Below are 24085 nucleotides of genomic sequence, written 5' to 3' on the forward strand. Positions count from 1 at the left end.
GCAGCTAGATTTAAGAATTTTTTAAAAAAATAATCTTTGAGGAACCCTAACTTTGATACAATTTTGTACATTATAAAGATTGTACAGGTTGCTTGAACAGTATTAACATCCCCATTGTAGAAAGGCAAGATGAGGTTTAGGTGTTTTTAGGTACTTTTAATTAATAAATAACTTCAGTAATAGCACTGTAAAAAGTGAACATCTGTTAAAATAAAAAGGCACTTAAAACAACATAACCAATTTGGAACAGATGCAATCTTAATGTTCACAGGCAAATATACATGGCACATGTCAAAAATGAAACCTGACAGTGACAGTCATGTCACAGTACAAACTATGCAATCTCAGCTACAGGGTAAAGGCAAATGTACAGCCAAGACTGCAAAAGAAAATAAAGTTGTGCTAATAGAAAAATATTACAAAAATTGCAACCAAATACATTAAAAGATTAGAAAGGTGACAAGGCATCAGGCTTTAAAGCAAGGAAACATTACCATAAAGGACACTATATGAATTAAGGCCCTCATGTATTTAGAGGATGTCCTGGTGAGTGCTTCATGGTACTGCAGGCCGGCCAGGGCTTGAATTTACAAAGAAAAAATATGCAAGATACTAAGCAGCAACTTCTTGAAAAATGGCACAAATTTTAAAGCTTTTCCTTCCTAAAATTTTCTTCCTAACCCCTTCAATTTGTCCATAACCTGGCACTTGACAATTTAATATTAGCTATGCAGACACTTTTCACAGCCTTTTACACCGTTTGTTTCCATCCTATTCATCTTACTGTTTCTAATCAGATATATCTAACAGCTACCCAGTCATTGATTAACTTTAAAAAAAAATGTGCGAGTTTGCAAGGAAATATTTAGTTAACATTTTAACTATGTCTGCAAACTCAAGCCCTGATAACCCTGTAAAGCTAAAACTTAATTTTTAATACTCAGTGGCTAGGCAGAGCCCTCATACTGATTGATTTCACCGTTTCCCTCCCAGTCACATCACAGCAGTATCGTACACTTCCCACAGAAGACCTACATTTGAACAGCACAGTAAGGAAAAGGTCAAAAAGGCACCATGTGACCTTAGCTGATTAGGCTATGCAGTCTCAAGTTTTCTGTCAGTCCCCTGGCACTGATTATTTTATTTGGAAAAAAAAAATTACATATTGTACATTTTTAAAACCTGCATAGGAAACAAACCTACATGTAATGAGTTAGTAAAATCACTGCAGAATTGCCCTAAATCTATCTTACTGTGACTACAAAAATTGCTACGTTGCATACAGTGTTGTGAAGTAATACAAGTAGTGTTCATTTTCCCTCATATTTAGGATTGACCACAGTTGTCACTGCACTCTTGTAAATAGGATTTTCACCCTAAAAAAAAAAGAGAAATGTTTACATTAGTATTAAAAGTACACACAACAAGCATTGCATTTATGCCAACTTTGCAAACAAAAGACATATTTTAACATATTACCCATTGATCTGTAGTGTTTCCAGATGCTGTAAGTAAATACTAGCTTAAATTGTCTGAACAGCAAGATTTTCTCTATCAACTTTAGTAAAAGGCATGCTTAGCTAATAAACGCTAAAGTGTTAGGACAGATCTCTACTTTAGGGTCACTCAATGATTACCTATTCTGTTCTTTCCCTCTGAAGCACCTGGCATTGGCTACTGTCGGAAGACAGGATACTGGGCTAGATGGGCCATTGGTCTGACCCAATATGGCTGTTCTCATGTTAGGATATGCCACTTGGTTCCCTTATAATTTATGAACCACACATGCTCATCTGCAGGCTGAATGATCAGGCGAAGGCTCTACATCTTCGATCTCATGACATACTGGTGAAGGAGTTGGGGGGAGCATTTCACTCAACATTTTTTGAACTGGAATGCTTGAATTTAGGCTCAAATAAAAGTTGTCTGAATTTCAGTTACTGAGCATTTGTAGCTCTGACTGACTTTGTTCCCAGGTGACAAAGTTTGGAGAACAGAAGGGTGTGCTGTCTTCCGGGAGCTAAGCTATGAGATGTGGACAGGAGGCTGAAGAGCATACTAATGGGAGCAGGAAAGAATCCACTGATTATCCTTGATGTTGGAACAAATGACACAGCTAGATTCTCGTTGGAACATATCTGAACCAGTTCCAGTGCAGTGAAGAGGTAAAAGATGAGCTAGCTCATGTAGAGAGCCCACCTGACTCAGCGCCTTCATTGATCTTGTCTTTTGTATTGACACCTCGCTGTGTGAGTGGAAGGAAGAGAGAAAGGGGGTCCAATGCCACCCCCCTCCCCCACTGCATCCAGATCTTTAGAATCAAGCCAGGAACTGATGCAAGTGGATCTGGGTTCCAAATGTTTGACCCTGGAGGAAAAGGAATACCACTGGCAACTTAACCCCTGTTTCTACTGCAGAATATCGGAACATTCCCTCAATTCCTGTCCATCCAGACTGAAATCAGGAAATGGACCGGCCCAGGCCCAGTAAGGGGGTACAGCCTGGGTGTCACCAAGCACCAAGACCTAAGCTAGTTCCCCCACCTTTAAAGAGAACCAAACCTAAACTGCATGGAGCCTCACCACACCTACAGGTACCACTGCACTTATGCCTGCACTGCATGAAAGCTTATGCGCAAATAAATTTGTTAGTCTCTAAGGTGCCACAAGTACTCCTTTTCTTTTTGTAGATACAGACTAACATGGCTGCTACTCTGAAACACTGCACTTATGTGTCCTAGGAGGATTGAAGTTGATTCCCCTGCAGTTAGCCCTGGTCAACTCTCATGCCATTGATAGTTTTATAGATGCAATGGCTGCCCAGAACCTACAAATTCCTCTTTGGCCCAAATCTTAATCAGACCCGGTAGAAACAGTTGATGGGTCACCCCTGTCATCTGATCCAGTAACCCAGGAAATTGTTCTCTTATGATAGGTCTACACTGCGATTAAAAACCTGCAGCTAGCGTGTGCCAGCTAACTTAGGTTCACAGGACTCGGGCTAAAGGGGCTGTTTAATTTCAGTGTAGACATTTTAGCTCAGGCTGAAGCCTGGGCTCTGGGATCCTCCCCACTTGCAGGGTTTTTAGCCTGAGTCAGCTAGCCTGGGCCAGCCACAGGGTTTTAACTGCAGTGTAGACATTCCCTTAGAGGCCAGAGTGGGAGAGCATCGCATGTTACTATACTTCAATGTGATCAGCTCTCAGTACTTCCCAATAATACTTGGAATACTGTGTTTTGTTTGGAGTAGCGTTACCCGCATATCTCCTGACGAGGGAAGAGCATTGACTTTTCTTCCGATTATTGCCAAAAAGCAGGCCTGCAACCTCCATGTTAGCCAATGCCTGTTCCCCTGGAACAGATATTACTACCCAAGGAAAAACAGCGGGGGCTAATGAGAAAGAAATTGCCTTGAGCCCAAAATCCCACCTCCCCAAGAAATACCAGGAACACACTAACATTTTTGAGAAAAAAACCCCACGTCCCTCCTGTCCCCTACAGGAGGCCTAGAACTGTCCCACAGACTTGCAGCTTTGGGTGAAGGCCCTGTATGGACAAATATACACTATATCCAAACCACAGTCTGGAAGCACTATGCATCTATATCCAAGAAAATCTCAAGAAGGGCTTCATCTGTTATTCTTCCTCCCCAGCAGGGGCTCTAGTCCTTTTTGTATGAAAGATGAGGCACTGTGCATTTGCAGGGACTACTGAGCCCTAAATCTGCAACCGGTATTCTCTGCCTCTTTGTCCTGGAATTTCTAGATTGTGTGTGAACAACCACAATCCTCATGAAGCTAGACCATCAGGGAGCTTACAAAGTAGTGCATAAAAGTCAGGGATGAGTGGAAAACAATCTTTCATACTTGATACAGATAATTTGAATATTTAGTTATGCCATTTGGCCTAACCAATGCCCCTGGAACTTTCCAACACTTTATGAATTGTGTGTTCAGGGACACAGGGGAACAGTATGTCGTCATTTATATCAGTGATATCCTACTGTTCTCAGAGAACCAAGAACAATACTGTTGCCACATCTGATCTGCTGTGGAAGCATGGTTTGCATGCCAATCTGGAAAAATGCCTCTTTGACCAGTCCTCCATCAAATTTTTGGGCTATGTCATCTTCCCAGGGTGTGTTCAGATTCAAAAAAGCAGCAACCTGTGACTGGTCAGCTACCCAGAATCCCCGTGAATTACAACACTTACTGGGCTGTGTCAATTTTTATCAGCAATTTATTTCTGACTTCTCAGGAAAAATAGCTCCCCTAACTCCTACATAAGATTGTCTGGTTCACTTTGTCACCAGAAGCCTACCATACCTTCATCAAGCTCAAGTCCACCTTCACAATGGCCCCATCCTGGTGCACTCCAACCCAACCTGCCTGTAGCCATCAGGGCAGTACTCTCGCAGAAGCCCAGACCCCAGCAAGTCTTGCACCCTTGTGCTTTTTACTTCCCCAAGCTCACCCCAGCAGAAAGAAATGACAACATTAGATAAGTATCTGCCTGCAATTAAAACCATGTCCAAGGAGAGATGCCACCACCTTGAGAGGGCTTGGCCACCTGGACAGGTATTCAAAGATGATAAGAACCTCAAGCATCTCTGCAAGGCCCAAGCTTCAAACCAAAAGCAGCTAAGGTGGGTCCTGTTTTTCTCTCAGTTCGAGTTAACCATCACCTACCTGCCTGGGTCTCAAAATGGGAAGGCCGACACCTTATTGCAAAAAGGAGAGTAATACCAGGAGGGCAAAGAGCCAACTGCTGAGAGAGCACACCTCCTCAAAGCTAGTAATTTTCTCAGCATGGCAGTTCACAGAGATCTGATCTCCCTTGTTTGATCCACCTCTAAGGAGGACCCCTTGCTGGGGACCACATCTCAAGTGTTTGCACCACTCTTAACATAATGGAGTAACATGTTTCAACAGGTGCATGTATGTATCTCTGAGGGCCTCACCCCGCTTTGAGATGCTACATCTTTATCATGATATCCCACTGGTAGCACACTTTGGTCATTGTAAGCCCTCCTTTGCAGCCTCCCACTTTTTCTACTGACCCTGTATGAAGGCCAAAATTCAGGCCTGTATGGATTCATGTGAACTCTATGTCCACACCAAGACACTTTGAACCAAGCTCATTGGTACTTTGGTCCCCACAGAAATACCTGCAAAGCCTTAGATATCCATTTCACTAAACTTCATTGTGGAATTCCCTAAATGGCCCACTTCATCCCCTGCAGCCACTTACTCTCCACTGAGGTTACTGGCCAACTCACGATAAGACACATTATTTGTCTTCAAGGGCTTCCAGACCACAATGTCTCATGGAGAGAGGAAGCGCCTTGCCTGGGAGCTAAATTTTCTAATCGTGCCTGCCTCCTTTGCTGGCCATGCAACTTGAATTGGGCTGCTGAGATGCTCTCTGCATCCTTCCCAGTAGAGTTAGTGTCTCCAATCCTATCTGGCTCCTTTCCTGCCTCTGGAAGGGGGGCCCTTGGTGACCCCACCTGGTCTGGGCTGAGGGAGGAACTGCTTACTGCCAACAGAGTTGACTGAGCTCCTCAACGAGACACCTAATAGGCAGTAAAAGCAGGCAATATAGACCCTTTCTTTTGCTTCTGGCCTTTTCTGTCCTAGCTCTCTCCCAAAACCCACAGAAATACCAGCTGCTGCAAACACTTCAGAAGCTGAAGTGGAGCTGAGGGGTAATTTCTGCAAAAGGCAAATGCAGCCCTGTGACATTAGCCAGCCAAACTGTTAGATGGAAATTTGAAATAAAAAGCTCTACAGCAGAGAGGTCTGGCTAAGATACTGTGGAAGTGATAAAATTGGAAGAAAATTCAGGGGTTGGGGCATTCCATTGCTGCCAGTGACTAAAAGAGCTGAAGAACCCATTGTAATGGATCTGTGGACCTTAGTACAATAAAGACCAAGTCATTTTATTGATTTCTAGAAGTCTGGGTTCATATTTATTTAACTAAACAAAGGAAGGCTATAGTACAGTGTGTGTATACTACATGGAGTAGGGGGATAACACATACACACTTCAATAACAGTGATGCACTTGCACACAACAAAGCAAGTCTTGCAGCTGTCTCCATTCATATCAGACTCTGGCAAACAATTTTGATATGCAAATAATCCTTAGTAAGGAGAGAAAACCTCAAGCTGTTTAGGCAATATAAATATTTTAACTTTGCCCTTATGTAGCTTTTTAAATCTTCTAAACACTTTACAGATAAGTCACCCTCAACACTCCACAGGGAGGTAAGCAAGCATTATCTCCTCTTTACAAATACGAAAACGGAGGCAAACAGGTTAAATGACTTGCAGCAGGCCACAGTAGGAATCAGTGTAAGAGCTGGGATTAGAACTCTAGAGTTCCCAGGGTCTAATTCATATTCGGTCCACATTTATCTTCTGGAAATAGATGATCAGCTGATATATATTAAATACAATGCTGTGAAAATACAGATCAGAAGCTCTGAAGTTTATAAACGCCTTAATTTAGCACATGACCAATCATAGGGGAAAAAAGTCAGAGAATATCTGTGCTTTTCTTACATTTGTATGAATTTAGTGTTTACGTGCAGTGCCAGTGAGAGACTGATGTCCTCTATTAAGTACATAATAGGCAACAATAACACAAACTTCCTCATGCTACCCAACCTGGATGTCTCAAATCTGAGCTGGAGTAACCACTCCTAGGAATGTGCGAATAATTCAGTCTCTTGTGACCCATTTGATCTGTAGCCTCTCTAAGACTAACAATGTAGTAGTGGACAGTTGTTCACTAGACCAAACTCATTTCACATTGGCTACCTAATAGTCATTGGTTATTACCAATCTGTGCTGAATTTTGACTGATAACTAAGATATGAAAGATTATTTTCCATTATTAACCTCTTAGCAATGGAGTTTCACAGAATATCTTACCTTCTGAGATAAGTGTATTGTAGTTTTTATTTAAGGAAGATATATATTTCATTTATAAGATAGTGTAAATCAAAATGAGCACACATTTAACATGCAAATTTAGCAGATAAACCATTTCTATCACATGCCCACTAAATGTCATGCACAGTTTAACTGAAATGATTCTGGAAACATTAGCTGTTCACACCGTATTCATACAGTAGAACTAATTACACTTCATTTGAGACCAAGAACTCTTAGGGCTTATCTACATGGTGCATTAGTGTGCACCAGGTGGGGTGTAAATTCTAGAGTGCACCAGAGTGCCATGCACTAACTTGCTCATGCTAAAAGTGCAATATAAGTTCCGTACTGATCATGTAGTCCCATTTCAAACGGGACTGGACTGGCAGACCCCTGTGATGTCGCAGAGCCCCCAATGGCTTCAAAAAGGGCTGCATGCAGATGTAGGGAACTGGCCATATTTTTTAGTGCAAGATTGAGGCTTTGGTCTAGTTTCCTTGTTAATAGCCACTACACCTGTTGAAACACTATCTAGGCCAGGGGTTCTCAAACTGGGGGTCATGACCCCTCAGGGGGTCGCAAGGTTATTGCATGGAGATCAGACTCCACCCCCAACCCCTGCTTCGCCTCCAGCATTTATTGTAATGTTAAATATAAAAAGTGTTTTTAATTTATAAACGGGGTCACACTCAGAGGCTTGCTGTGTACAAGGGGTCACCAGTACAAAAGTTTGAGAAAAAATGATCTAGGTATATCTAACACACTAATCGTGCTCCTTTTATACAAGGATTAGCAGGATTATATAAGGATAGCTTTTGCTTTCTATTTATAAATACTCTATTATTAAAAAAATGCATCTAATTCAGATTCATATCTGCCTCATTAATTTAAGTTTGTTAAATTATAGAATCTTTAATACATTAAGACTAAAACATTAAGAAACTTTACAAATTTAACACTGTATTAGTCTAGCTCCCACATGTATTCTGGCTGGCTGGCTAAAATAGAACTTTTTAGCATTAACTTGTCCCCATATATTTAAGTCAAATTATGTCAAAAATATTCTCATTAAAACTCTAACACATTGGGAGGGATCCATGGAAAGATTTGGGCACCTACATTCCAGACTTAGGTGCCCAAATCCTAGTTTTAGCTCCACTGCAATCCACAAAACTCCTGTCAAATCTATCGGTGCCTAAACTCACTCAGCACCTAAATTTTTCAGGTTAAAGTTTCCCTGGGTGCTTACGTTTCTGCATCTGATTATGTGCACTGCTGCCTCCCTGTAAGCATCTGGACACTTATCTCCCACCTAAGCCCCAGAGTGATTCACGAACCAGTGGAAGACAGGCATTTGGCGGCTTAAGTTGCACGTGAAGCCCAAACTGGTAGCCGTGCTAAGAAGGCATTTAAAATCCTCCCTGCAGCCTAGACTTAAGCACCTATCTCTAAGAGGGGGTGGGACTTAGTGCCCCTTCCCCAGTTGGCACCTGCCATTTGTTAGCTTAATACGCTTAATATCCCTGCCTAATATGTTTGCTTTTGTGGATCGCATTCTTAGATGTCTCTCTCCCTGCATTCACATTGTATAGGGAGCCTGCTGTGTGAATCTCAGTGTTGTTCCTGAGATTTTCTATAGAATCATAGAATATCAGGGTTGGAAGGGACCCCAGAAGGTCATCTAGTCCAACCCCCTGCTCGAAGCAGGACCAATTCCCAGTTAAATCATCCCAGCCAGGGCTTTGTCAAGCCTGACCTTAAAAACCTCTAAGGAAGGAGATTCTACCACCTCCCTAGGTAACGCATTCCAGTGTTAGATCTAGGTGCTATGATGCCCAGCATTGCAATCCCTAAGTATCTTTGTGGATTCACAACCATTTTGCTTAAAAATCTTAAAAGGAAATTGCAAATGCCATAGCTGTATAAGTGAAACAAGGTGAGTGAGGTAATATCGTTCACTGCATCTTTCACTGTTGGTGAAAGAGATAAGCTTTTGGGCTTTCACATGGTGACCTGAAGAGGAGCTTTGTGAAGCTTGAAAGCTTGCCTCTCTCGCCAACAGAAGTTGGTCCAATGAAAGGTATTACCTCATCCACTTTGTCTCTCAAATGTCCTAGGACAAACACTGCAGATAACTATAAGTAATTTTTCCATTCATACCCTCTGAACAGTATTGTTTTAAGCATTTTACTGGTTTGTAGTTCATGCAAGAAACTATTAACTACCTCTTAGATATCAAGACGATATAGAAAACCTAGGATAGATCATTTAAAGCTCACAAGATATATAAAAAGAAAAGGAGTAATTGTGGCACCTTAGAGACTAACCAATTTATTTATCATCAAGTTGGGCCATGATCACTTTAGATAAGCTATTACCAGCAGGACAGTGGGGTGGGAGGGGGTATTGTTTCATGGTCTCTGTGTGTATATAATGTCTACTGCAGTTTCCACGGTATGCATCCGATGAAGTGAGCTGTAGCTCACGAAAGCTCATGCTCAAATAAATTGGTTAGTCTCTAAGGTGCCACAATTACTCCTTTTCTTTTTGCAAAGACAGACTAACACGGCTGTTACTCTGAAACAAGATATATAATTACAGTTCCTGCAACAATATTCTCTCTGCTACATTACACAGTGTGTAGCATTCTAGATTACTGTTTAAGTATCTTGCTGTATACAGTATGTTTCATTGGCCTTCTTACTACTTTTTTCTCCATTGATGTATTGTTTCAATTTAAACAAATCACAAAACATCTAATCACAAAAACTATATGCAAGATATGTGCAGTTAGTTTGAGTTACGACCCAAGTTACAGTGGAAAACTTATCTCTAGAATCTTTTGACATTTGCTCAAGAACTGGTTCTCACTATCTACTCCATTTCACAAATATCATCAGGTCTTTTTGAACAACACCATTATGTGGATCCCCTGCCCAGTTTCAATGTTGGAAACTGCAGCCCTCCCAAAAAAGACATATCCCTTTTTCAGAGGATACAGAAAGGAGGAGACACACCAAGCATGGCTGGAAGGCTAGACAGGAGTTAACCCCTTGGATAATGTAGGATGCTATTCACTGGCACAGATCTAAATTGAGCATCACAGTGAAGAAGGTGTCGCAGGGCCCTGCTAGAAGGAAACCCTAGGAGTAGAGTGAAGTGGCTTCTTCCTGTGGTGACACAGCAGCCAGCTTCCCTTCCATGGCAACAGTATATGGCTCTTCTCCAAAGTGTTTGAGAGGAACCACTACGATGTGCATGAATTAAAAGTTATTGATTGAAGCCTGCTGCTACTGTGACCTCGAGTGAAGCATCCATTACTGGGGAGGTTCTCTACATTCCATTTCCTTCCCGAAAACCCACTCAGTCTATCCATGGCACCCTCGACTCCCGCTCTGAACAGATTCACAGCAATAGGGCTGAGGCCATCCAGCAAAGCCAGAGAAGACCTTGACATTCCTGATATTTCTAAAGTTAAGAAAAAGACAAAAAGTTAACTTTAAAAAACCAAGCCTCCTCATGCCAAATAAAGCAGCAAAAAGGCAGAAGCCAATCTAGAAAAACCCCATAGGTCTCTTAGGTAACAACAGGAAGGCTATGTCAAAGTTTTCTGAATTGCTTGGGAGATGAACATTTTCAGTGCATTTTTTATACCCTAGATGTCTGTCTAACTAATCAAGTTGCTCACAATAGACATGATTGCAGATAAGCTAAATGTAATAAAAGAAGTTAACAGAACTTTCAGCAGCTTACTCGAGATTTAAGACACACTTATGGTTTAAAATTTGCAATAAAGTCTCTGTTCTTTAGAAGTTAAAAAAACTTTTTTTTAGAATATCATCATTTGTTTAGCCCCAGCAAGCCAAAATAAGCTGGTAGAAATACAAGGCCTCTGCCTCAAAGAATGTAAAATATACACAGACGACTCATCAACAAAGAGGGGGGAGGGGGAAGGAGGAGGGAGAAATGACCCAAGCCATAAAACTGAATGATGACATTTAGTACCATCTGAGATCTGCCAACCAAGACTTTTATTTTACTTCTTTTAAAAAAAAGAGTGAAGATACTTTCATCTTGGTTCTTACCACCTGCTTGAGGAGAAAACTAAAGAGTAGTAGTCTTTTGAAAGAAATCAGAAAAAGGCATGGCAGGGCCAAGAGGGATCCAGCCATACAGAGATGCATGGAATGAGGCATGGAACAAGGGGGTAGTTAGATGTTTGGCTTGTGCACAACAAAAGGGGAAAGGAATGACAAAGAAGTAGGCAAGAGCTGGATTGTGTAGAGTCTTAGAAGGGAGGACAAGGAACTTAAAACATCATTCAGGAAATGTCAGGAAACCTGTGAAGGGACTGGAAACGGAGCTGGATATGGTTCAGAATGAGGGACAAGGTAAATGATTTTTACAGCTAGGATAGATTGAAAAAAGTGTGTGTTTCATGAGGCGAGAGTTTAGGAAAACAGGATTACAATAGTTGAGAAGAAATAATCAGGGCTTGGGAAAGGTTTTTTATGGTTAGAATGGAAGAATTTTGGAGATATAAAGGAAAAACTGGGAGAGAATGAGTAGTTAATGATAATATCAGGGTATAACCACATAAAAATGAGAAGGGACCAGCTAAGAGAAAATCAAGTTATGGGTCCAGGGCCTTGCCTGACAAAAAACCCCCACCACTTTGAAATAATAGGTGCAGCACTTAGATTCTATTGTGATGGACAAATTCTTCCTTTTCCATTTTCTTTATTAGCCCCCTCTTCTGTTTCCCCCCTGCAAGATTTTCCATCTTTCTCACCCCCACCCCCAACCTTCTCCTGTCATCTGTTTCCCTACCTGTCCTCTCTATTCTCATCCCCCTCTTTGGAGACCCTGGGGAAGGAGGAGAGCAATCTCACTTAAGAAGCCTTCCTTCTAATCTCCCTTAGACAGCCCATCCTCTCTGGCTTCCTGACCTCTACATCAGCATTTGGCTGTCACTGTCACTGCTTCTTGTGCTTTAGGGTTGAAGAAATAAGATCTTTGGGCTGATGCCATTCACTGCCTTCTGCCTTTCTCCTCAGTATTTGACATGGGAGGAGAGAAGATGGAAGCTACTACCAGCTAAGAATCTCAGAATACAATTTCCTTGTGATGGGCTTAATGCTGAGCCAAACTGACGGATGCAGCTCCTGCTTCACTGCCTCATGGCTGGTGGCTGTTATAACAGCGGAGCAGGGGCAGTCAGCAGCACAGAGCTGAAGCCAACAATTTAAGATAGAAGGTTGGAGTGTTCAGCCATAGTTTCAGGAGGGAAAGGGAGGCAGAAGGAGACTAACAGTTGGCTATGGAAGAAAATGACCTTCCCTCATTCCCATAGATCAGGGGTCTGCAACCTTCGGCATGCGGCCCATCAGGGTAATCCGCTGGCGGGCCGTGAGACATTTTGTTTACATTGACTGTCCGCAGGCACGGCCCCCTGCAGCTCCCAGTGGCCCCGGTTCACTGTTCCCAGCCAATGGGAGCTGCGGGAAGCGGCGGTCAGCACGTCCCTGTGGCCCGCTGCTTCCCACGGCTCCCATTGGCCAGGAACGGCAAATTGCAGCCACTGGGAGCTGCGGGAGGCTGTACCTGTGGACGGTCAACGTAAACAAAATGTCTTGCGACCCACCAGTGGATTACCCTGATGGGCCATGTGCTGAAGGTTGCCGACCCCTGCCAAAGACGACACCCGAGAGACAAAGGATTATGACATTGCCAGTTGTGATGGGAAAATTAGGAATGGGTTGCATATCTAATCATGAAATTATTAATGAACATATTTCACATTTCAAGGGTATGTTTAGACAGGGTTTTTTTGTTTTTTACCTTGAGCTAACTGACTGCCCATTAACTGAGGTAATTAATACATTTGTAAAAGCTAGTCTGGATGCTCCCCAAAAGTTTGTTCTAGTAAAGCCACAAACAATTGTATCCCAGATAAACCGTAAAGGCTAGTCTGGACAGTCCCTAAAAAACTACCTTGAGTTAACTAACAGTCAAAAAACCCCTACTGTAGAAAAGCCCAAAGAGATTCTCCTTCCTCCACCACCAATCTAAATTGTTGTTCTATTTTCCTTTATATAAAATACTGTTCTTCAACTTCACATATAAATTCAGTTCTCAAGCAAGTACTACTGATATTAATAAATAAGCAATGTTGCTGTTAATACAGATTAAAGATTTTCAAGCTCCACTCTGTACAATTTCAGAACTGAAGCAGCAGCAGTTCAACAGAATAAGGCTCAAACTGTGATTAATTGGCAATGACACTGAGTCTCAAAAGAGTTAAAAGTGACATGCAAAGAAAAAGAAGAAATTGAAAAGAAAATACAAACTGAGACTTAGAGACCAGCTTTACGTCCATAGTTTGGATTCTTGAAATTATTAATAGGACTCTTGTATATTGGATTTTCTTGCTGAAGTAAAAGAAATGGTCAATGTCGAATAATTCAACAGAACAAAAGAAAATAACATTCTCAACTACCATAAAAAAAAGGAAAGGTCATGCTGTATGTAAAGGAAAATTATGTTAGTAATTTTCTTTTAAAATTATTTAGTAGTAGAACTCTAATACAAATCTGAAAAACCCTCGGCAGATCAATAAACAAGGATAAAGCCCTTCTAAGGGAATAACCAAAGCATAACTCTGCTTATAAGGATGCGTGGGTGTTGAGTCCCACAAGATTTCTGTACATCAGTACGGAGGTTCGATGTTCAACCATTACTGACCTCCCCACAGACCTTAATGAGTATATATATTTAAGGTCTCCTTGCAAAAACAAAAAACAAGGACCTGGTTACTTATCTTTCCATATCTTGTTCTTTGAGATGTGTTGCACATGTCATTCGACTGTAGGTGTGTGCATGCCCTGAGCATAGTCAGTGGAAATATTCCCTTCAGTTGTTCCTGTTGGGGTGGCTTGGGCACCCTCTGATGCCATACACTCATAGTGCTGGTATAAAGGGTCCAGCCTACTCCACGCCCCCTCAGTTCCTTCTTGCCGGCCAACTCTGATGTAGAGGGGTAGGAAGGCGAGTCTGAATGAACACGTGCAACATATCTTGAAGAACAACAGTCCAGGAAAGGTAAGAAATCACTTTTTTCTGCTTCACATGCTTGCACATGTCCATTCCACTGTAGGTGACTCTCAAGCAGTTGCATAGGAGGTGGGATTAAAGTTTATGGACATGCTGACTGCAAAACAGCTTAACTTAATCTGGAATCATACCTAGACTGTTGAGTGATGGCATAATGAGCAGAGAACGTATGTACTGATGACCAAGTCACTGCTCTACAAATGTCCTGAACAGGAATCTGTGCTGGTAATGCCGCTGAAGATGTGTATGCTCTCATGGAGTGGACAGTCAGGATAACTGATGGCGGAACACCCACCTGCTCATAATGCACCTGAGAATGCATGATGTGATCCAAGAAGAAATTCTCTGCATAGAGATGGGGAGATCTTTTATCCTGTCAGCTATTGCTATGAACAGTTGGGTGGATTTACGAAATGGTTTGGTCCTTTCTACATAGAATGCTAGGACACATCTTATGTCCAATGAATGAAGCCGCTGTTATTCGCTGTTTGCATGTGGTTTTGGGTAAAAAACTGGTAAAAAGATTGCCTGATTGCTATGAAATTGGGAAACCACCTTTGGGAGGAAGCTAAAGTGAGGACATAACTGCACTTTATCCCCAAACAAGACTGTACAGACGTTCTACTGAGAAAGTCTGCCGTAGCAAGGAGAAGAGTTCCAGCGATCGTCAGAGTTGGCAAGAAGAAACTGAGGGTGTGCAGGGTCAACTCGGCCCTTTATACGGTGCTATGAGCACACAGCGCCAGAGGATGCTCAGCTGCCCCAATGAGTACCACTGAAGGAAAAATTTCTGGTGAGTGTGCTCAGGGTGCGCATACACCTACAGTGGAATGAACATGTGTAAGCACTCAAACAAGGAGGATGCTTTTTGCTCTTCTACACTTTGTAAATGCAACTGCCATCAACTTTTAATGGAAGCTGTCTGATTATCTGAGGTAACAATTTGTTGCACAGACAGGGTGTGATACTCGGATGTCACAGTAACAAAGTTGGGCTAGTCTAGCGCTATCACTTCAGTCTGTTTCCTTTTCTACAAGCTTGGCCAAAATTATTTAAGTAGTTAGAACTCAAAACCTAAACCTTTGAGTACATGGTGGCTTATCTAGTCAGGTTATACATCCTAGGCAAAAGATGTTCTTTTACAATTCATCGCTCTTTACAGTATGGTACAAGATATGTTCAAGACCAACTCTGAACAAAGGTTTTTTGTATTCCAGTTTTTAATCCTATAGAGGAGCACCTTGAAATATTTGGGGCATACAAGCAACACCTTTTGTACTTTCCGTAACAACAGTAGCTTTACTGAATTTAAGGTTCATGACTCACTGTGTCCCACTTCGCATTCATCTTCTCCTTTTCAAATTTAGCAAATTCTCTTCTGTCATGAATGATCATAAGTAGTTTCCAAATCAGTAATAAAGCAAGACCAATCAGAACAATTCCAGCAACCACACCAGCTACAATGGGAATGATATCCGGGCCAGTGGGGCATTCTGGGGAATAGAATAATAACAGTACAGTTTTAGCACAATGTAAAAGAAGCACAATTGCTGAAGAATTTAAATTATACTGTGCAATATTCAGAGCATCCAACTTGTCAAGAGCAATGATTTCTCACATTTAAAATGCATCTGTGAATAATAATCTAAATTAGAGCTACTGAGATCTACAAAGATTCTTATTCTAGTTTTGAGACACACACATAGTGAGAAAGCAAGTTTTGATGCCATGGAGAAATGACTTTTACTGACCAAATCAGCTTTTAAGACCACACAGAGCTAAGAATTTCATAGCACTTGAAGCCTTAAGATTAGACTTCTAGACTACTTTTGAACAAGCTGATTATGAATTGTGAACATAACAAGACAGGGGGAAAACTGACTTTATGAGTGTAATATGGATTAACCAGATAGTCCCAAAATACTCCTCGCTTTATAGAAAAAGTGTGGCCTTGTTACAATATTTATACAAAGCCAAATTGTAATAGCATGATCCCCTGAGGCAGAGGGATCAGATTTAACAGATTTTTACAAGACTTTTTCCAACATGGAAATCCAGTGCTTTGTTGAACTAGGAGATGCAAAAATGATTGACATTTTCATTCATTAGGATGAATAATTGCAGAACAAAAATGATACTTGTAAAATTAACTAAAACCAAACAAAGGAAGTTATTATATGGAGAAGGCAAGGCAAGGGTAACCAGCACTCTTGTAAAAAAGTTACCTATTTTGCAAAATACAGAATTCTGAATAGTCACCTAAACTAAAGGATTGATCCTGCTCCCCTTCTAGTCAATGGAAAAACTCCCATTAACTTTACTTGTGCAAGATCAAGCCCCAAGTAAACTGCTGGAATCTGTCAAGGTGAATAGTTACTGTATCGAATCACCCCAAGGGACACTGATTTTGAGTCCTGCTCCTATTGATTGGGCTGAGATTCCTACAGAATGCTAACATTATTAACCAATATTACTTTTTTTTAAAGGAAATAAAATGAGAAAATCTATTAATGAACTTCACAAAATTTTGAAAGTCAGCTGAGACAAATGAACATTCTACTGAGATTGTAAACCCTTTGGGAGGAGGATTCCCTTCATTATACATGGGCACAGCACCTAGCACAGAGTGATAGACTGCCTCTCCTCCTCTTCCTTTCCCTATTCTCTCCTGATCCCCTATGATCCCTTTTGCTCCCCATCTAGGTGAGGGGAACTCATGTGAGCCTTCAATGGCCAGGTCAGATATTTTGTAGTAACAGCTATAGGCTGTGCATGGCCCTTCCTCCATTTCATGTCAAATGACATGTTCAACAGAGAAATGTCACTCACTAATTCAATTTTTAAAATCAAACATGCTAAGTGACTGTTGGCTTTTAAATTCAGTCAGCTGAGTTTGCAAACAGCTCTCTTTAACGTATAAAAATTATGCTCCTCACCATGGAAAATTTCAACCGTAAAAGATGAAATTTTGGGAACATTACCAAAAAATAGTGAGTTAATGCAAGTTTCCATACAACATTCATGACGTAGAGAAGCTATTCCATGAATCTTTAAAATGCTGTACTAAGCAAAACATATACAGCTCTCTGGGTCGACATCATACTAAACTAGTACAACTAGGGGAAAATCTGGCCTTCACTGATCAGATAGATTATTGCAAATATCTGCATCAATTTCCCATAAAACAGAAATAACATTTAAAATTAAATAAAAAACCCCAGATAAACAAATCTCGTACTTCAGGGCATAAATTTCACCAGCTGGAATGAGGAAGGTATGTCATTCAAAGCTGCATCATTGTACAAATATGTGCATTATGGGCATTAACACATTTATGCCTGAAACAGCGGGTGTTGGCCACTGAACTAAGCAGACGATCGATCTTGTCCACTTATCAATTCGTATAATCCTGCAGAATGAGACATAACTTTCTACCTATCGTGTACAATTAATAAAAGGTATATTTTATATTAAGTCACTAACTCAGTCAGGAAACCACTACTATGGTTGGAAGCAAAAGTCCTTTTCAGAAGAGATGTTAGCTTGATTAGAGAGTAAGCCATCTGCACACTGATCTAAACTAGCCAATTTCCCAGAAAATAACAAACCATTGATCAAACCACAGTTGAATCAATTTTTCCTCTGCCAGTAGATATTTGATAGAACCACCTCCAGGAAGTCTGAGTATTATGGATTAATTCCTTGAAGGTAAGTCATCTGAGTAAAGCAAGGACTGAGAAGAGAAATAATCAAGCATAAACAAAGGAGGTTTTTGCTATTCTGTACAAAGCTGGACATATAATGTGACATTTTACTTAATTGTGTGTTTTTTGTTTTAACCTGTAACACGTTTCAAACCTGAGCTAAATCAGAAAGATTTGTATCAATGTATTTAGGACTTGATTAAAAGACATTATAGAAACACGATTAAAGTATGTCAACAGGAAGAAAAAAAACTTTAAATACAACATACACCAAGTCATGTGAGCAAATCTGTTTCAGTCAGTGTAGGAGTCTGTAAACAGTGTCAATATTTGAGACAGAAAAACCAGTCTCAAGCAGCCCTAGTTTCAGAGGAGGGAGCGGGGATACTACTTCTGGATACAGTCTGAAGGTTCAGAAAGGTCAGTCAATGTAACTGTGTTGGGTACAGAAGGAACAACAGAGAGTTGGTCACAAAGGTGAAGGAAACATGCAATAAGGGGTTTGTACCTGGTGTCTCCACTACATGGACAATGGCGTCATTGTTTGCATTGACTGAGTATGTGAAGTAGAACCAGCAGTCATCAACATCCTTCTCTTTACAGTGAGTCAGTGGATCAGCCTGGCCAGGCTGTGGTAACTTTTCTCGACTTTCCACTAGTGTCATGCTGAAATTCTTACAACCCTGAGAACATGTGTCCTTCTTTTCTCCCTTTTTGAAAGCTCTGCATTGAACACAGTCCCTGTGGAAATACAAATTAGTAACACCACTTTTAAACATGTTCATGAAAGGGAGATTTCTAGTATATTATTTCCATCTAATTGAAAAATCAATTGGCAAAGAAGGCAGAAATACCACCTGGAATGTGAGACTGCCATCTATCATCTCCCCCTACCTCTACACCCCCCCCCCACCCCCCGTGTCCTTTTTCTTACTCATCTCATTTCTTCTCTTTCCTGTTGCTCTCCTTTTTACTTCTGTCCAATAAGAGTCTGGCTTAGCTGACCAAGACTGTATATTTTGCAACACTGCTGTAAACTTGTGACCATAAAGAGGAAATTAAAAGTGATGCCCTAAACAGCCTGATGCTGGTACAAATTTGACAGGTCTTAGAATCCTGGTAAAACTGTGTGCTCTGCCAGTGTTTCTCCAGCAGTGAGATTATAAGTGAGACAAAAGCTGCATTTTCTATCTTTGCTATTCTTTTCTCTTTTATTTTATGTGTGTCTTATTTTTGTCTTCTAGGAAAAAGAATCCGATTTTAAGAAAACAGGAACGACAGCTCCAGCCCATCTTAACTATTACTTTTTTCTTCAAAAAAGGACAGTATTACTCTCTTTAATACCGTCTAAAAGACTGTCAAACAAGGGTTTTTTATTCTAAAACCTGTCTCCATCTAAAGGGAAAGGGATCAAAGGATGTTGTTAAAATGAAATCCTTATTTAATAGTTTACAATGCTTCAACTGTTTTTCTTTATCGTCTGTATCTTTAAAAAATGTTTTTAAAGGGTTTGCCATGGTACTAAGCAGGCTGAGGTCTCCCTATACCAAACTCCGAACCTTGCTTAAAACTGTTGAAATGTTGGACAGTAGGTGGGTTATGGCCCATATATTCTATCTAAATGAATATAAGAGGTGTAAGAAAGTGTAATGCCCTTTTATCTTGGCTTTGTCTTGCTTGATCTTCTTTATCACCTTCAATACCAAAGGCATTGGAGAGAATGCATAAAGAAGGTCCCTCGTCCACAGAACAAGGAAAGCATCTCCCAGAGTGAGAGACCCCAACCCTTCTTTCAGGCAAAATTGTTTGCACTTTCTGTTAGTGGTGGCGGCGACAAAGAGGTCCACTTCTGGAAATCACCAGGTCAGAAAAATGTGATTGAGAGTTCATGAGTCCAACTCCCCATTCATAATCTTGGAAGAAGTGATTACTGAGATCATCCATGTTCTATAGGCCTGGAAGGTAATTGGATGTGATTGGCTATATATTAGTTCCATAGCTTTACTGTGCTTCAGCACAAAGGAAAGGGGATCTTACCTACGCACCCTGATGATTGACGTAGAACATGCAGATTATTTTGTCTATCATGAATTCTATTGATTTACCCCTGATTAATGGAAGGAAGTGAACAGAAGCATTTCTGACTGCCCTCAACTCTAGGAGCTTAATGTGAGGACATGCTTCTTGGGCAGACTTACCAGAAACCAAAGGAATCTCTCGTGAGAAGGATGTTGTGACATGAAAGTACATGTCCTGAAGGTCGAGATACAATTGGCTAATGCCAGTGATGGAATTATAGCAGTGAGAGTCACTATTCTGAATTTTTGTTTTTTCACCAAGTTGTTTAGGAGTCTTAAATCTAGAATCGATCTCTATCTCTTGCCTGCCTTTGGGATGAAAAAAATACTTGGAGTAAACTCCTTCTCTGTGCTGAGCTAGAACGGGTTCTATGGCTCCTATGCCTAGAAAGAAGTAAATTTCCTGTCTCAGCAAGTGCTCATGAGAAGGGTGGCTGAAAAGGGACATGAGAAGGGGGAAGGATGGAGTAACATGATTTTATAATGTCAGATGTAATCTTCTCCCACACAAGTTGAAAATGGGAGCAACAGTCTACAAAGGTGTGTGTGTGGGGGGGAGGGGTAGAATGGTGTAGTTGCAGCTTGGTGATGTGGGGTGGTTCCAGGCTCTCAACCAATCCATCAAAACTGTCATTTTTATGACAAAGATGGTTGAGTGACAGACAGATCTTTCTCTGAAACCATGGCTTCTTTCTGGACAGCTCTGTGTGACTTTGAAATCCTGAAAATTGAACGGGACAGGATCTTTGTGCTGTTTGAATGTTTCTTTACATGTAGGTATATGTAGTGGTGTGGTGGTAGTCCCTCTCCCTTTGGGTTGGAGGGAGGCCACAGTGCCTCACCACGCCATTGGGACCAACGCCTAGTATCAGGGGAATTAGCATTAGGCATTAGTGTCCAGCCTGGTCTAACAGGGCTGAGCAGCCAATTGTTTATAGCCTCTTGACCCTTTAAGCAGAAGCCAGGCAAACACCTTAGTCTGTTTCTGGGCCCTTTTTGCAGGGGCCAGAGCAGACACAACAGTCAATTAAGCTCTTAGCCCTTTAAGCTGGGGCAGAGAAAAACCCCAGGAGTCAATTAGCTCTGGGCCCTTGGTGCAGGGACAGAGCAGAAACCCAGGGGTCAGTGTCCTAGCTCTAGCGGACGATTGACAAATGCAGGCCTCTGCACCTGGCAAGGGGAGGCGGCCACCCAGAGGTGGGGTGGCCGGTGGAGCCCGGGCCCACCCTACTCCCAGGGCCCTAACAGCGGCGGAGCGATCCGCCACTGGGTCAGCGGGGAATCCAGCTGCAACACGCTGGCCATGCTTCCGGCAGCGCTACAGCCACACTGAAGTCGGCTGTTCCTGGGCCACTTCTTCTCCTCCCCTCCCCTTCGGGTGCACCTGCAACCAAGAGACATCTTCCATCTGCTCCGGGTGGGTGGCCAGCAGCAGTCCTGGTAGGTCTGCAGTAGGCACAGGTTCCCTGGCGGGAAGGGACTCACTGGGCTGGGTAGCAGAGTCAGCAGCCGGGGGTGAATAGGACATGTCTGTCTCCCTCGGCATTCTGGCTGCAACTGAGCCAGAGGCTCCGCCTTTTATACTTCCCATTCCTGTTATCCACTTCCGGTGGGAGGGGCGAGGCAGGCTTGGCTCCGCCCACTTGTGCACAAAGGCCAGTTCCTCCCGCTCTGGGTCAGAGGGAGGCCACACTGCCTCACTACCGTGTATAAATCCCAAGGGATCTCAAGATGGCTCTGGAATCCTTCAGGCACGTAAGGATTAATCGGTGGATTCAGCAAAGAAGCTTATTCCATCAAAGGGAAGGTCCCCAACCATATTTTGGACCTCCCTTTAGAACCCAGAAAGCTAGAACCAGGGTGCCTGATGCATGAGCACTGCTAATGAAACAGTACAAGCTGCAGTGTCAACTGTGTCCAACAAGGCTTGGAATAAGCTCCTAGCTAGTAGCTGATGTTCATTAATAATGGACTGGAATTGCTCGCAGTATTCAGGCGGAAGGCACTCAAAGGTGGTAAACCTAGAATAATTTCTGTCATCATATTTCATCATAAGAGTCTGGTAATGTGCAATCCTAAACTGAATTGTAACAGATGAGTAGGTCTTACGGCCGAACAGATCAAGACATTTTTAGTTTTAATCCTAAGGTGTGGATTTGATGGGGTGCTGTCTGCCACGTTCAGTCACCACTTCTACAACAAGGGAGTTACATGAAGGATGGGAAAATAAAAAGTCAGAGTTCTTGAATAGACCACACAATTTTTTTTTTTTGTCAGCATGCTTGCATGTTGGTGATATTGTTGCTGGGGTCTGCTAAATGGTCTTGGCAGGATCCCACAGGGCCTCACTGACAGGTAAGGCAATTCTAGATGAGGATCACCACTGTAGAATATCTGGTAACTTCCACTGCAACTCTTTGACCTCCTCTAAGGGGATCTGTAAGGAGTCCGCAATATATTTTACTAAATCTTGAAGGCAGGGGAGGCTTGACAGTCTCATCTGGAAAAGATGAGGAGATATTCATTTGCAGAGTAGCCTCCTTATCTACTCTGGCCTCCTGCTCCTCAAACAATTCTTTAACTTGCGGTAATGGAAGAGGGATAGCTGAAGTAGGAGAAAAACTAGGGGCTCATGAAAACTGTTGTCAATATGCAGCCCAAGGATCCCAGTCTGGCCACTGAGGAGGTCCATGAGATACAGAAGGTGGTATCCAATGCTGCTGGAACTAGCAAGGAGGAGCACTGTTTTGTAGTTCCTCTCTTTCCCTAAAAGTGTCAGGTGGAAGCTCCTTTCATTGGTGAGCAGGGGAATCCTGCACTGAGATTTGAGAATCGGATGGGAATTCCTTTTCATCTAAAGGAGGAGCTCTGCCAAAGTCATGGTGTGCTGGAGAATCAAGTGGTACTGATAGGTACCCATTAGCAATGGAGGCTCAGACATATCTGAGACAAGTAAGGCTTTGGAATTTCTAAACTGCTGTGGCGCGGGGTGGAGTTGAAGCCAGGCTCCACAGTTGGTAATGATGGTATAGACTGTTCCGGTAAGTCTTGTCTGATGCAGTTCAACGGTACCAAAGAAGATGAATCCTTGGTATGTGCTGAGATAATATGAGAAGCCTGTCTTCTGGATGACCAGCTTAAGCATGGTGAATACCAAGAGAGTTCTAGATACCATCTTTTAAGAAAAAGAGTGCTTAGACTTCTTCCCTGGAGTGTCTTGCTACTGTGGTACAATGGAGGACCTCATTGCCAAAGCATGTTTTGTTCCTTTAGCCTTACAGAAGCTCAGAGCACTAGGCACAAGGTCAATACTGATGGAGCCTGCAGCCTCAGCGATACCCAGTGGAGGATATGAGGTCTCCAGTGTAGTCTTATTTTGAGGAGATTGAGGCATTCCTGGAGTAAACTATGAAGAGAACGACTCCTATTTTTATGGGTTTTCCCTGAGTCCTCTGAGGATCTCTTTTGTGTAGGTCTGTAGAGGTTTGTGAAGAGCGTGCAGATGATGATGCAGCACTATGCTCACTCAGAGGCTGATGTCCATTGGGGGTCTCTGGGCTTGGATGCAATGCTGGATGGAGAGAATACTCCATCATTAAGAGCTTAAGTTTCACCTCCCAATTCTTCATAGCTCTGCTTTTAAGGGACATCCATCTCCCCCTAACAGCAAATATACTGGGAGTGTCCGTCACGAGCCGGGATGGCTTCCCTGTGTGACGCAAGACAACACTTGAAGCCTGGAGATCCTGCCATATCCCAAGACAACAGGGATCCCAAAAGAAAAAAAACCCTCTTAAGAAAAAGGGATTATAATGCAAACCTCTACAAAATAAGAGATATAAAATAAATTACAGAAAATAATTAGTCTAAAGAATAAACTCTGAACAGTTATAAATGGGCACACTAAAGGCTCCATCTCAGGCTGAGGCGGTTGACAAGGAACTGAGCACAGCCTGCTGGTGCAGCCCGATATAGTTTTGGTGCAGGGCATGAGGCGGCATAAAGCACATGCGCTGGCTGAATGGGCACTTTTACTGAAAATCTTCAATCAAAGGCGCATGCACTCCAGGTCGGACACGATTCAAAGAAGAATCTCTGTCATCTTATCTATGAAATGAGGGTCCCTTGCACTTAGGGTAGGAATATTTATAGATACTGAGGCCAGAAGGGACCATCTAGTCTGCGCTCCTGTATAGCACAGGCCATAGAACCTCCTCATAGGAGTCTTTAGTCAATACTAACGGTTGTGA

The 24085-nt window shown here is 42.1% G+C and overlaps 1 protein-coding gene across 2 annotated transcripts in view; it reads right to left on the reverse strand.

Annotated features, from left to right (window-relative positions):
* Positions 1-237: 237 nt before the first annotated feature.
* The window catches only part of ITGB1 (integrin subunit beta 1), a 78563-nt gene continuing 54715 nt past the window's right edge, over positions 238-24085 (reverse strand). For both annotated transcript variants that reach the window (XM_073334422.2, XM_073334421.2), the window contains 3 exons: positions 18266-18498; positions 15380-15546; positions 238-1376 (listed from right to left, as the gene is read on the reverse strand). In XM_073334422.2, the coding sequence (XP_073190523.1) occupies positions 1311-1376; positions 15380-15546; positions 18266-18498 (466 nt within the window). In that variant the 3' untranslated portion in view covers positions 238-1310. The remainder of the gene's footprint in view (positions 1377-15379; positions 15547-18265; positions 18499-24085) is intronic.

The sequence above is a fragment of the Lepidochelys kempii genome, chromosome 2, assembly GCF_965140285.1.
Source record: "Lepidochelys kempii isolate rLepKem1 chromosome 2, rLepKem1.hap1, whole genome shotgun sequence".
NCBI classification, from domain to species: domain Eukaryota; kingdom Metazoa; phylum Chordata; order Testudines; family Cheloniidae; genus Lepidochelys; species Lepidochelys kempii.